Source organism: Thalia democratica, chromosome 4 (assembly GCF_965202585.1).
Source record: "Thalia democratica chromosome 4, ktThaDemo2.hap1.1, whole genome shotgun sequence".
In the NCBI taxonomy this organism is placed as follows: Eukaryota; Metazoa; Chordata; class Thaliacea; order Salpida; family Salpidae; genus Thalia; species Thalia democratica.
This window is the reverse complement of record NC_139168.1, coordinates 41,126,863-41,140,183: the sequence shown is the minus strand read 5'-3', so window position 1 is coordinate 41,140,183 and position 13,321 is coordinate 41,126,863. Positions and strand designations below refer to the sequence as shown.

The window sequence follows — 13,321 nt, the reverse complement described above, 5'->3', positions numbered from 1 at the left end:
TTACAAAATAAAACTTACCTTTGCAATGTAAGTAAACACTTCATTGAAAGGTTTCTCAGCCAAAAAGCTATTTTCGTTTTCCACATCTAAAAAAAGTTTATTCTAAGCAGTTTTTACAAAACAAAATTACCGTACGTCTATGTCGCGTTATCATGTGTGGTTTTTAGCATTAAGACTAATTTTTAAAAGTACTTGATGAAATTAAAATATTCTTACTTTAATCTATCTCTCTTCCTAGAAAATTGAAACTTTTGAAAACAAATAACTTTAGTACCTATTTTGAAATTAACTCGCCTTATTGAAAGATACAGTTCACTACAATATATTCAACAACTCAGCTAGTTAACTTTTTATAATTATTTTATAAGTCTAAATAATGTTTTAATCATAACAAATCTTTAAATTAAAAATAACCTTAAAATAGACCTTTTAACAAATAATACTTTTTTTGTCAAGGTTATGTTTACTAAATAAAACTAAATTAAGAAAATCAACTACCATTATTTTCTTCTTTCTCGACTTTAGTTTTATCCAAAAGCTCATCATCACAAGCTTCTGTAAAGTCAACGTTTTCCAAATGACGAACAACATTGCTAGTAATCAAATCCTCACATCTTGATTCGATGACTGTTATTTCATCCTTTGTTACGTCATCATTTACGTATGTTTTAGTAGTTGCTATGGACTTGCCATCACCAACATGACCTCCCGTGCAAGATAATGTTTCAGATTCATTTTCACCAGCTTCGACATTTTGGCAATAGCTTCCATTGAAACTCATTTCGTTTTTGGAAGAAGACGGTTTGTTGGTGAAAAACTCATCTATTTTTGTAACAAAAGTAATGAGAGATGTCAGCACAAGTAATACTAGTAATAGCTTTTAAAAACTATGAGTGATCTATTGCATGTGATATGTTTAAACATCCAGTTTACCTTATAATACTTTTAAAAAATACCCTCATTTTTAGCTTGAGTAAAAATAAATAGCAACAAACCATGAGGAAGATCGTTTATTTGTTGCTTGAACTTCTCACTTAAATTGCAAACAGCAGTTTTATCATTTAGTAGCTCAGGTTTCAAATTCACAGCTTGGTGGAAACGGCGTACAAAAACACTGAGCGGCTACAAATAAATTTTAGTCAAAACCTCAAAAAATAGTCAGTAAAACGTTAATTACCGTAATTTTAACAATAGTTTATAAAAAATTAACATTTAATCTTCTTTTAAAAAATACCTAACTATTTTTTTTAGAACTTGTTTTATTTTATTACTTCTTTTATTCTAAACTTTTTTTAATAAAAGCTCTTTAAGTAAAATTTTTGAACTAGTTTTAAAGCTTGAATATGTGCTTTACCTTATTTCAACTGTAGATTGTTATCTAAAAAAAACCTTATCAACTTATAAATAAAAATTCTGATAAAAAATTCAAGTACCAACTGTTTTACAGACCAATTAAAGATAATATGATTTTTCAATTAGATTTGTAAAGAATATATTGCTGCCAATTTTTTTTTAACCTTGCTTACCTTACCTTTAACTAAAATAATTAAAATATATAATAATATTTATAAATCTATCATCATAAAAAAACTTTTATCTTCAGTTGAAAAATTAAACAGTTATTAATTGTTTTGAAAAATACATGTTACTGATTTTTGAAACTTTTTCCGCTTCAAAAAACATATATAGTTTGTCAGTTTCTAAGATGCTTAAAATAAAAAACATCCTGAAGTTTTTAACCAGTGGCTCTACAGTTAAAAATTAGTTAATATAATCTGATAATGTGATCAAATCCGTATTAGTAAGTTTTAATTACCGATAGCTACCTACTGTTTTCAACTAACAGTAATTATAAAATTTAAATATAACTTTTTTATAAATAATTTAACTTGAAAGATTTTGAACATTAGTAAGTTTATTGTATTATTTATAAAAAGTATTCTAATTAATTTAAACTCAATAAATATTCATAAGCTTGTAACATGTAAACAAATCCCTAGTTTAAACTTTGTATACAATTTTTTTAACTACATTTTATAAGAAAAAATAATAAAACTTTATAAACTCAAATACACTCATAATGAATTTGATAAATTATTATTTATCCTTGTCTATCTTTAATGTGAAGAAATTTATATATGTGTATTATAAACTATGAAAACAAAAAACTAATGATAAATTTGACAAATGTAGCATGTAAATGAGCTTTACATATCCGTTAATGTAATTGAATTTACTTTAATTGATAGTTTATTTTGAAAAAAAAAACACTAACAGTAGAAGGATTTCTTGAAATATGAGTGAGCAGTTTATTTCGCTGACTCTGTGGAGTTTGTAGCATTTCAAGCATGTCACTAAGATCAATATCACTATTAGATGCAGTGTTTGCAGTATGTCTCAGCGTTTTGCAATTCTCAGCCTATAAGTTTATCAGATGAAAGGTGGTCATTTAAATAAGTGGTCACACTACAACTGTTGAACTATTTAAACTGTGAATATATTGATATTTTAATTTGTACAAAATACTTTATAATTTATTTGTATAAAAATTCAGTTAACATAGGAAACGCAGTCATATCTTTAGTTATAATTTGAAACTTACTACAAACGAATCGTCATTAATAGAATCATTTTGTAACATATCCATAACAGATTGAAGATCCAATGAAACGTCAGGACATTCAACTCTGAAATAACCTGAAGGAGTACCTGGATTTCCGTCTCTTATCACCTGAAAAACTTAAATCGTGAAACATTATTTTTTAAAGCTTTTAAGATTTCATAAAAACCGTCAAATTGACAATAAATTAGTTAGAGCTAAACTTAAAATAGTTTTCATGTAATTTTAACCTTTTGTTTAGCTTACAAAAATTCAAATATTCAAAAAACCACCTTAAGCAACTACTAAAAATAAAATTAGTAAAATTTAAGTCACCCTTTCAACAAACGGTGTCTCGTTTGCATTCATTTTTATGCCCTCCTCTAAATGTCTTCTAATTCTAGTTATTGGTGTTACTTCTAAGGCAGTATTAGATGCAGTTGGAACTAAAAATAATAACATAGTAAACGAAACTTTTGGATATAAAATAATATTTTTGCTTTTTCAACTTTCTTATATGATCATTCTCAAAATAAAATTTCATTAAGTTATTAATCTAAGGACTAAGAAAGTAATAATAAATGTATAAAAACGAGTATGTATTATAATTAAAATCACTTTTTTAAGCATTTATTCGTAAACTAAAACTAAATCATATCTTACATAATTTCGAAGAAGTTCTTTTAGTTACTCCAGCTGAGCTCGGTGGGGCCATTAAAAGTTTATCTTTGCAAGGAGTTACAACAGATGACATGTGGGTAACATCAGCAGTTTTTGATTGCTGATCGTCAAGCGAACTTGCTTGTAAAGTGCAAGGAATATAATTTGCAGCATCAAGTAAAGTTCCTTGCTCAGCACAATCAAACAACCATCTAAAATTTGTCAAAATTAAACTTTTTTCATTAGGCTGAAATTTTACTTGTAATCTAATGAACATACATCAATAAATTATTATACTACTTGATGATATTAACAAAAAAATAAGATAAAATAAAGATATCAATTATAAATGTTTGAATAAGTTGTTTTAAAATTTACTTGGTGTCGTGATAATAATACATTAACTTGAAAACCTGCAGAAAACGTTTTTTTATAGTTTGTTAATCTTGAGTTTTAAGAACTTTATTTGTATCTAAAAAACTAATTATATAATAATTTTTTTTCAGTTGAAAACTTATGAAAAGCCATAACTTTTTAAAGCTTTAAGAAAAAAGTACCGTAAATATTCAGCTTTAAAAAGATTGTTATAAAAATCATAATTTATATATTACGAAATGAATTCAAAAAACTTCCATAGTTTATGATACATACAATAATTTTTTCGCTAGCAAGTAAGTAAGTTAATTAAACACGATAAAAAGTAGAACCTCAAAATATTGTCAAAGAACCTGGTGTACAGAAATACAGTTCGGTCATCGAAATAAAGACATTTAAGTAAAATATTTGTATAATTACCTTTTACATATAACATAAAAAATCTGCAATTTTTTTTCTCAAAACAAATTAATTTTCCTAATAATTAAAAGACAAACTACAAATTATTAAAAACTAAAAAAAAAAGTTATTTGAATTTTTTCTTTAAAGTTAAAACTAGAAAACGAACTTTGAATTTACAGTGGCTATGCCCCAATTTCTAGCTGCTTCGTATTTTTCACCAACTTTTTTTTCTATAATTAGATGAGTAGTTGCAATTAAATTGTCCTCGGAAAGATCCATTCTAACTAAATTCGACTGCGTTTTCCCTCCTGCATTTTATAACCAATAAGTACAACAAAAAAAATGTTAATGTCATTAGGCTGTATTTTCGTTTGTTATATACCTGTAATTCACTTTGCCTGGTTCAAATTTCAGCATACAAATACAACTAAGAAAATTTTTGTTTCTTAAAAAGCTTATCAATACAAGCTATAAAATAGTTTGATTGAAATCTACATAACTAGACGACATTTGAGATAATATAATATATAACTATAATAGTGGCTAAGATTTTTTTTCACTTAAACTTTAGATTATTTTTTTGTGACCAACTTCTTTATTGATGAACAGTTAAACATTTTTTTAATCCTTTAAAAAACTATAGACCTTACTGTATATATTTTTTGACGATTCTGCACTTCAAATTAAATAATTCAACTTATTAACTCATTAAAATATCTACTGTCAATAATCAAGTATCAAAAGTTTTAGCGAACATCTTAACACTTTATCAAAATATTTTAAAAGTAAAGGTATGTGCACAGTAGTTTGTGTACAGTTATTTATACCAATACAATACAGATTTCGAATATTCAAAGCATGAATAAAAAAAGGTAAAAGTTGCTAATTAAGATTTATTTAACTTTTTTTTGTAAATTTTCACATTATTAACTTTAAAATTTAAATAAACCAGTTAACAATAAATATAAAAATTTTTTGTTGAAATTATATACAATAATAATACGGTGTACTTTTTTAAGTGGTTTGCAGAATACTTTTTTTTACACCCATTGTTTCAACGCAAAAGGTTTAGTTATCTAAATTACTGCTTATTTATAGAAAAAATGTAGCTATTTAAATCCCACTTACTTTGACAGTTATAGGTATTAACTATAAGCTAATAGTAAATTTCTACGAGTACTAAGATACAAAGTACAAAACCTTATTATTAAACAAATTAAAAAAGAAGTTATATTATTTTAGCCAAGAACTATTTCGAGAAAATATTAAATAGACATTAACGCTTAATAAATTATTACTTTATGGAAATTAAAAAATAAATCACTTAGTTTTTCTACTAATAGACTTTAGTTTTTATTGTTAGGCCGTAAGTTTTTCCAGATTGTACAAGTTTGAAATGGTGATCCTAAACGTTAAACGTTGTCCTGCTCAATTACTATATTTTAAACAACCTATAAGCTGTGAACGAGTTCTTATTGTACTAAACACAATTTTCGTTATGTAATAAATCATTAAAGGTCAAATGCTTTTTGTAAGTGGAAGCAAAAAACTTTTATCATACCTCATGGAGTTTCTCATGTAAAATCCTTTTCTTTCCTTCAACTAACTTAAACGATTTTGGATACAAACTATTTAGACTTGATGGTATATAGCTAGTTAATGTTACTACAGAAACTATGTAATTTTCAAACGCTTAAAGTTTGTAATACATACCATTAACTTTGCTTAAACACCTTCTACATTTTTGACAGCTAAATACTTAACATAACCTGTTTCATTCATTTTTGTTGCTGTTTGAAGTAAAATTTTATAAACTTTGTAAATTTTTTGTTATTAAATGAAATCATGAACTTTAAAAAATATGTTTCATACTTAAGTAGTTGCTATTGTTTACTCTGGTAGGAACAAATAATAACTCTGTATACATAAGTATTTTAATTTGGCTATATTTTAGTACAAATTAGTATTTTATAAGATCATCGTCAACTCTAATTCAACAAATCTGCAATACGTACCTAGAGAGTGCACAACTTCTTCTAAATAAAACCTCTCATTCTCATCGTACTTGCTCAAACAAACACAGCAACCGGATAATGGAAAGCCATTAGATTGAAATGGTGTGTTGAGTGGATGGCTATCTAATCCCACTCTCCCGTGCAACAAGCACATATCCTGTGACAAAATGTGTTGATTTGCACTTTGACTAGTAAACAAAAAAAGTTTAAAACAATTTTTTAATCCTCATGGATGTTTTACTAAAAAAATACTAAAGTTTGAAAGTAGTAATAATTAAAACACAAACTATGGTTAATATTTTTATACAAAAATTTAAAAACTTACCAACCAAAATCCAGTAACAACATTTTTACAGTTATACTTGCTGAGTTGGTCAGGCGAGAGTCCCTGAATAGGAACGATAAGAAAATCAGTGTTACAAGCAAATTCTACCAAAACACCTCCCATCATCTGTGTAAAATTGTTCAGTACTAAACAACAATATGCACCGCATATGTGTGAAATTGTAATAATAAATTACGAGTTAGCTTTGAATAAATATAAAAAATATTCAGTTTATAATTTATAGAGTTTAAGTTTTTATATATAGTATAGTAAATAAAATATAATAGTATATTTAATCAAAATAATTGAAAAGTAGCTGTAAAAATATGTTTAATTCTACATGTTGCTCAAATGATTTTACAAAAACACACTAACTTACAAAATATATATATATATCTCTGGTTGATTTTCAGCTTGTACGGAAATTTTTTTAATAAAATACTATATCTCGAAAATGCTTTTAAAAGTTGTTATGAGCATATCTGAACTTTTTAATCTTCAAATGTGTATATTACGTCCAGAAAATATATTAAAATATAACTAAACGATAAAAGTAGTTTATATAAATAGATTTATTACAGTTCATTTGTTTTGGTCGATAAAATTAATTTCTAAATATTTCTAATGAAATACCTCAATTTTTTGGCAGCAAAACTCATTACGAGTCGGTGATAAATTAACAACTTGAAATGTTTTTCCTTTAAGAAACTGTGAAATGTTAGAGCAGTCCATTACGGTCGTCTCATTACACTCTACGCCTGTTTAATTAAACTTGATATGTACATGATTTATTTTGCTATATACATAATTTAAAATTATTCAATGTTGAGATACAACACATTTATATCACTCTAACACAATTTAAATACTCAGTTCTTGCAAATAAAATTTTAGACTAAATGGACAATCTAAGTGTAAATACTTAAATTTTTAATTTAAACTTTGGTCAAAATTGTACACTCAAGCTTTTCATTAGTATATATATGTATTACACAACAAATTTAACCCTATAAAAATTTGAATATATATAAACATTTGATAAAAACATGTTATATTTTTTTTAGAAAGTAAACAAACATAAAAATTACAAACCTGAAGCAGTTTTGTTTTCGCACTCAGCTTCTTCGTAGTTTTTCAACAGTGTCGAATCACCTATCGTGCCAGTTTCTATCGGTGGAAGGTTATGGAAGTTCGAAGGTGGTTTGTCCGGTATTGCAGGAAATTTATAGTTGGGTGGTAAATCTCCTGCACTTTTCGTCTCTTGCACAGATTGAATTCTGATTAATTTATAAAACATTTATTTCAACTTCAAATTTGTTTTTTATTGGAGAAACAATTTCACCACAAAGTCCAAATTATTTTCATCAAATTTGAACCAGGACCAAAACTAAATGCGTTTTTTATTCTTTCTATTATATAAGAAATTAATAAAAATGAAAGATTATTTTATTTTAATTTAATTTAAATGTTAATTTGTTATTGAAGTATTTTTTGGTCCCGTCTAATAGTATTTAGGGGGATTTGACCTCTCTTTTTTAGCTAAACACTTTAAGCGTTTAAAGTTCAAAACTATGCCTGAATTTTTCTGATTTATGGTTCAATCAAATATACATATTACATAGTTAATTTAAAACAATATCATTTACTTATTAAGTACCTTAATTAAGTACCAGTGAAAAATTATAAAGTAACTAATTTATTACAATTAATAATCGCAATAGTATTGTACAACCAACTTAATGCAGCCATGTTGGAAAAGTTTTTTTGTAATTATAGACAAGTTAGCCTATGGACGGATAAAAGCAAAAAATTGTCTTTTTTTAATCAACCTATTTAATAATATAAACTGAGTGATAACTGTGAATTATAGCTTTAAGTTTAAAAAAGTATTAGAACTATAAGGTAAGTATAAACTGCTTTCATTAATCAAAATTTTTTGCCTTCTTGCAAGTTGCAATTGGTTTTACAACAAGTTATAGCATTAGTTATATTATTTATAATCAGCACACTGTTCATTTTTTTTTCACACTGTTCGATCTGCACACAAGATTTTAATTTTTTAAGCGAATAAATTGACTTTAGCTCAGTTCATTAAGTTTACTTCTCGACTAGAACCGACCAGATTAGCGAGGACGCACTGTAATACTAATAATAATAAATACTATTATATTATAATTCTCAAAATCTTTTTCAAATATAAGTCTAACAACTTTTTTATTGCAACAAATTGTAAAAACCAAAACAACAAACTCTCTGCCGCCAACTACTATAACTTAAAGGATGAATCAAAAGCCATTTTATAACAAATAAACTTGTTTACATACATAAAAATACTAAATTATATTTTGTATCTTCTCACCGTCTAATTTTTTATGCTAAAGTAATACTTATACAACTTTACTGATAGGAAAAAAAAACGTTAACTTACTGTTGTTGAAAAGATTGGTCAGGACAATGCGTTTGGTCCATATCAACAGTATCGTTACATATGGGTCTGTCTCCGAAACTAGGATGCCAAAAGTGACATTCGTCCACCACTGACCTCGCTCGTACCGATTCCAAAAGCCAATTGAAAGTTACAACTTGAATTTCTTCACCACCTATGTGTTAACGTCAATTTAACAAAATATAACTAAGATAGTTTTTTGAAAAGTTGTTTGTATCATTTAAGTTGTATAAGGTTATAAAAGCAGTAATTTAGATAAAACAATAAGGTATATTTTTTTAGTACTAATCGTACTTACAAAGCTTGTGAATATGTTTTACTTAAAGTGCTGTAACATATTAACTAGTTTATACTTAAGTTTTTTTATTAACAATTTTTTAAAGATGTTGCCTATAAAATAAGTATACAATTAAATAATTCAAAAAGACAACTTTTAATTTAAATTTATTTTACTGATCAACTCCATGTTAATAATAATATATGGAAAATCAATCATAGCTTATTACAGTGCAAAAATAAAACAACAAACGAAAACAAACTTTCAACTTTGTTTTTAATTTCTGAAACATCGTTCTTTAATATTTGGTTGAAATCACCTATCAGAACATGGGTTACTTGAGTTGTAAACAATGTCGATCTATAAAATTTGCTATAAACTTATTACAGGGTTCCAACTAAAATTTTAAAATAAATCATAGGAAAACCCTTAAAATAAAGCATATCTATAGAGAAATTTTCAGAAAAAAATAATGAACTTTAAACGTTTTAAACATATTTTTAAGGTACATAAAATAAAATATGTCATTAACCGTTTATAAGCACAGTTTTAATAAGAAGTTTACGAAAGTTCGAGGGTTTTTGAGCTCTAATTTAGTTAAATAAGCAAACTTCAGATATGTTGTGTTTTGCATTAGAAAATTAAATTTTTTATCCGCTAGGTGGTACAATAGAGTCACAGTTTTGTTCTGAAATTACAATTATTTTGATGTTAAGATAATAATTAGATTTTTTTTTGTGTTTTTTCACCACGCGGTGTAGCTGTTTTGGCTTTCGAATTGCAATAACCAAGCAAAAAATTGTAATTACTAGGGATTTTGAAATATTTTTAAACTTTTTCTTGGGATTTATAAGGATTTTTCTGAATATTGCAAGTTTCTAGAGATTTCTAGGGCATTATAGGGAAGTGGGAACCCTTTTATTATTTAGTAAGTATATGAAAGTATTTTCGCGTATATCTATAATAAAACATTATTTAATTTTTATGCGAAATAAAGACTGAAATAAAATAATACTTTATGGTTGTATGATGTATGACATGAAGTTAAACCAGAGCTAAAAAAACACCTTATATAAATCTTCAACTAATGTAGCATTTTTTTAATTAATAATTTAGCTTTGTTATACTCAATTAGGCTATTTAATACTTTACGTATTTTAGAGGTTTTTTATAATGATAGTAGTACTATATTTATTTACAATATTTAAAATATTTTATTTTGCACGAGGGGACACTTTTGCACGGCGTCACTTTGGCAATATATTTTCACAGAAATATTTATGCACTGCAAAAATTTTGAACAATCGGTCAATTTTGAATAGAGCTTCTTTTTTGCACGGCTTCACTTTTGCACGTTTTTAATTTTTTATTTCTGAAATAAAAATTTAAATAAATTAACTATAAATTTTAATTTTCATCAACTTAAACGAAATTCGCTTTTAAACGTAAATTATTTTAGAATAAATGTGATTTATTTATGAAATTTTAACGTTAAGTTTTTATTTGAAATTTTACTTAGAACAATATAACAACGTACTACGAATCACTTTAATCATATTTTATTCAATAAAATAGATAATTACCTTTTTTTTTAATTAAAACAAATCTAAATATTTTGAATAAAAACAAACTGAATTTTGTTAACTTTTAAACAGAAATATAAACTTAATCTAGTAGGGTTTTAAAACACGAATCTTGAGACTGATTTTTACTTATATTCTCTCGATGTTAAAATTAGCATTAAATAGTTATTTAAAAAATATTTTATATTTATTTTAATTAAATAACTATTAAATAAAAAACTTGTTTATTTAATTTATTTTCAAGGTATTTCAGATTTTACTTGATGTTTTTTTGTAACAGATTCGTTACTAGCTAGAAACATTTAATCGGCCTGCATGCAAAAGTGATGTTCCGTGCAAAAATGTCGCCGTAATAATGTGATCTCGTGCAAAAGTAACGCCGTGCAAAAATTTTGTCGTGAAAAAATTGTTGCCGTGCACAAGTGGCCCTGCGTTCAAGACAGTCGCCGTGCAGAAGTGTCCCTCAAGCAAAAGTGAAAAAGGGTGGCCGTGCAGAAAAGTCCCCTCCTGCAAAAGTGACCCTCCATTCAAAAGAGTCACTGTGCAAATTTTTTTACTTGTGCAAAAGTGTCCTCTCGTGCAAAAGTGACCCGTTCCCTATATTTCTATATGTATTTTTATAGGTCAGTATGTACTGACTACTTTAAAAGTCCATATAATTTTTAGCAAGTCAATAATTTAAATAATATTAAAAGCACTTTAAATGTTTCTATTGTTTTTCTATTACAAAACATTGTTTACAACTGCACTACAAACATTAATAATTATAAAAAAATAGTTAAAAATTGTAGTTTATCATATATATCATTCGACTTTTTTCTCATATTAATCTAAGGACAACATCTAAACTATTTCCAAAAACAAGCAAAACAATAATTAAGTCATACAGTTGTTTACATTTTAAAATATGTAATCAGAAAAAATAAAAATATAATGTTAACCTAGTAGCTCCAGCAGAATTAAGTATTTGCTTTATTTTTTCATTTTCAACCAATGTAAAGCCTGCAGAAAACACGCAAATGTTGTCAAAATCTGGTATCTCATCTACGTTGGACAAGTCAAACTGCATCAACTCTAACTTCGGATCGCGATTGTTGGTAGGTTTTAAGTTTTTAAACTTCTGACTCATTTGGAAACCAGAAACTCTATAATTAGAAGCTTAATTTAATGTTACAATGGAAACAGTTTTGTATGTTATTTTATATTTTAATAAACTAAAGTTTTAAAGTAATAAAATAACTTATAATCGAATTTGTTAGGGTATAAGAAATTGATAAGTTTTTTGCGGTTTTATTATTTTAGGAAGACTAAGCATAGACCTGTAATAAAATTTCTTACTATATAAAAAACCTTGTTGTAATATTATTATAATAAAGTAATTATTATAACTAATAAATAGCCCAAATAGCATTATAGAAATTTTGATTTTTTACAATTTTTTAGTCGAGTTTTAAGAAACTAACGGTCACAAAATACATAGTAACTAAACTTAAACTTTATTTTTGACTGGAATATGTATTTTAAAGGTTTTTAATATATCTAATATTTTTTTTACAGTTTATTATTAACAAAACAATATTTGACTCCTAAATTGGCATATATATTTTAACAAAAACAAGCTAATATTTAACATAAGATGAAATCTTTAGTTACCTTTGAGTAGGAAAGTTGGAAACATTTATAGATTGCTCAGTCTCATTTACAGCTACCATGCTGATACAACTCATATCTGCAACTGTAAAAATTCAAATAAGACAACAATTTTTCCCATATTATATAACATAATTTCCAAAAACTATATTTTAAAATTATCAATCACACTATGAAATCTATTAAAAAGTTGAAGACACTATATTTCTAACAATGACTTTAGTAATAAGTGCTAACTTGTTTTAATGTTCTTATGCATAATATCTTTAAAAATTATTACTGTTTTTATTAAAGCTAAATAGTTTTTTAAGTTTAAAAACAGAACAGACAATAAAATAGAAAAATAGTTTGAGGAATAGAAAAAACATAAGAATTAACAAATTTTATTTATTTTACACATTTCGTTTAAAATTTAAATTTATTGGTACTTTTATTACTTTAATTGACACTAAAAGAAGTAAAACATATTAGTTTTAAGTCAAATAATATAACTAAACGATTAGTAAAGAGCTTGGATCTACTTCAACGCTAGATAGTAATAATTGTAACTTTCAAATTTACCCTTGCCTTCGCTTTTATGAAAATATTCATTACTATCAAAACACATAATCTTTACAAACCATTTTTCTACGAGTAACAGCGTAATGAAATAGAATACTATGAATTGATACTTAAAATAAACAAAAAGTGACAATTAAAACATTTAAATTATTTTATGTTTAAAAAGAGAGGTAAATAAATAAAAATAACTTACTTATAGCTGCTTGGGCGTGTTTTCTGGCTTGTGACGATGATTGGGATGAATGTGTGGAATTGAGATATGCTCTATGATTATTTTCCTTACCTAATAACAAATATTTTGCTTTTTTTAAGTTCAATATAATTAAAAAACTATACCTTATACAATAGATTAGTCTAACTTATTTATTAATTTAATTTGAAATAAAAATAAAAGTGTAAAGTCAGAATTATTTTAAAGATAGGAATAT

The 13,321-nt window shown here is 25.7% G+C and overlaps 1 protein-coding gene across 1 annotated transcript in view; it reads right to left on the bottom strand.

Moving 5' to 3' along the window:
- Positions 1-13,321, bottom strand: part of LOC145834178 (DNA topoisomerase 2-binding protein 1-like) — a 31,681-nt gene that overhangs the window by 9,931 nt on the left and 8,429 nt on the right. Inside the window, exons 7-23 of the mRNA XM_082941551.1 lie at positions 13,087-13,176; positions 12,336-12,417; positions 11,624-11,827; positions 9,362-9,459; positions 8,805-8,976; positions 7,469-7,653; positions 7,010-7,134; positions 6,377-6,502; positions 6,052-6,208; positions 4,203-4,344; positions 3,263-3,471; positions 2,936-3,045; positions 2,603-2,731; positions 2,276-2,419; positions 996-1,122; positions 499-822; positions 19-86 (exon numbers count right to left, since the gene is read on the bottom strand). Coding sequence (XP_082797677.1) covers positions 19-86; positions 499-822; positions 996-1,122; positions 2,276-2,419; positions 2,603-2,731; positions 2,936-3,045; positions 3,263-3,471; positions 4,203-4,344; positions 6,052-6,208; positions 6,377-6,502; positions 7,010-7,134; positions 7,469-7,653; positions 8,805-8,976; positions 9,362-9,459; positions 11,624-11,827; positions 12,336-12,417; positions 13,087-13,176 — 2,492 coding nt within the window. The remainder of the gene's footprint in view (positions 1-18; positions 87-498; positions 823-995; positions 1,123-2,275; positions 2,420-2,602; positions 2,732-2,935; positions 3,046-3,262; positions 3,472-4,202; positions 4,345-6,051; positions 6,209-6,376; positions 6,503-7,009; positions 7,135-7,468; positions 7,654-8,804; positions 8,977-9,361; positions 9,460-11,623; positions 11,828-12,335; positions 12,418-13,086; positions 13,177-13,321) is intronic.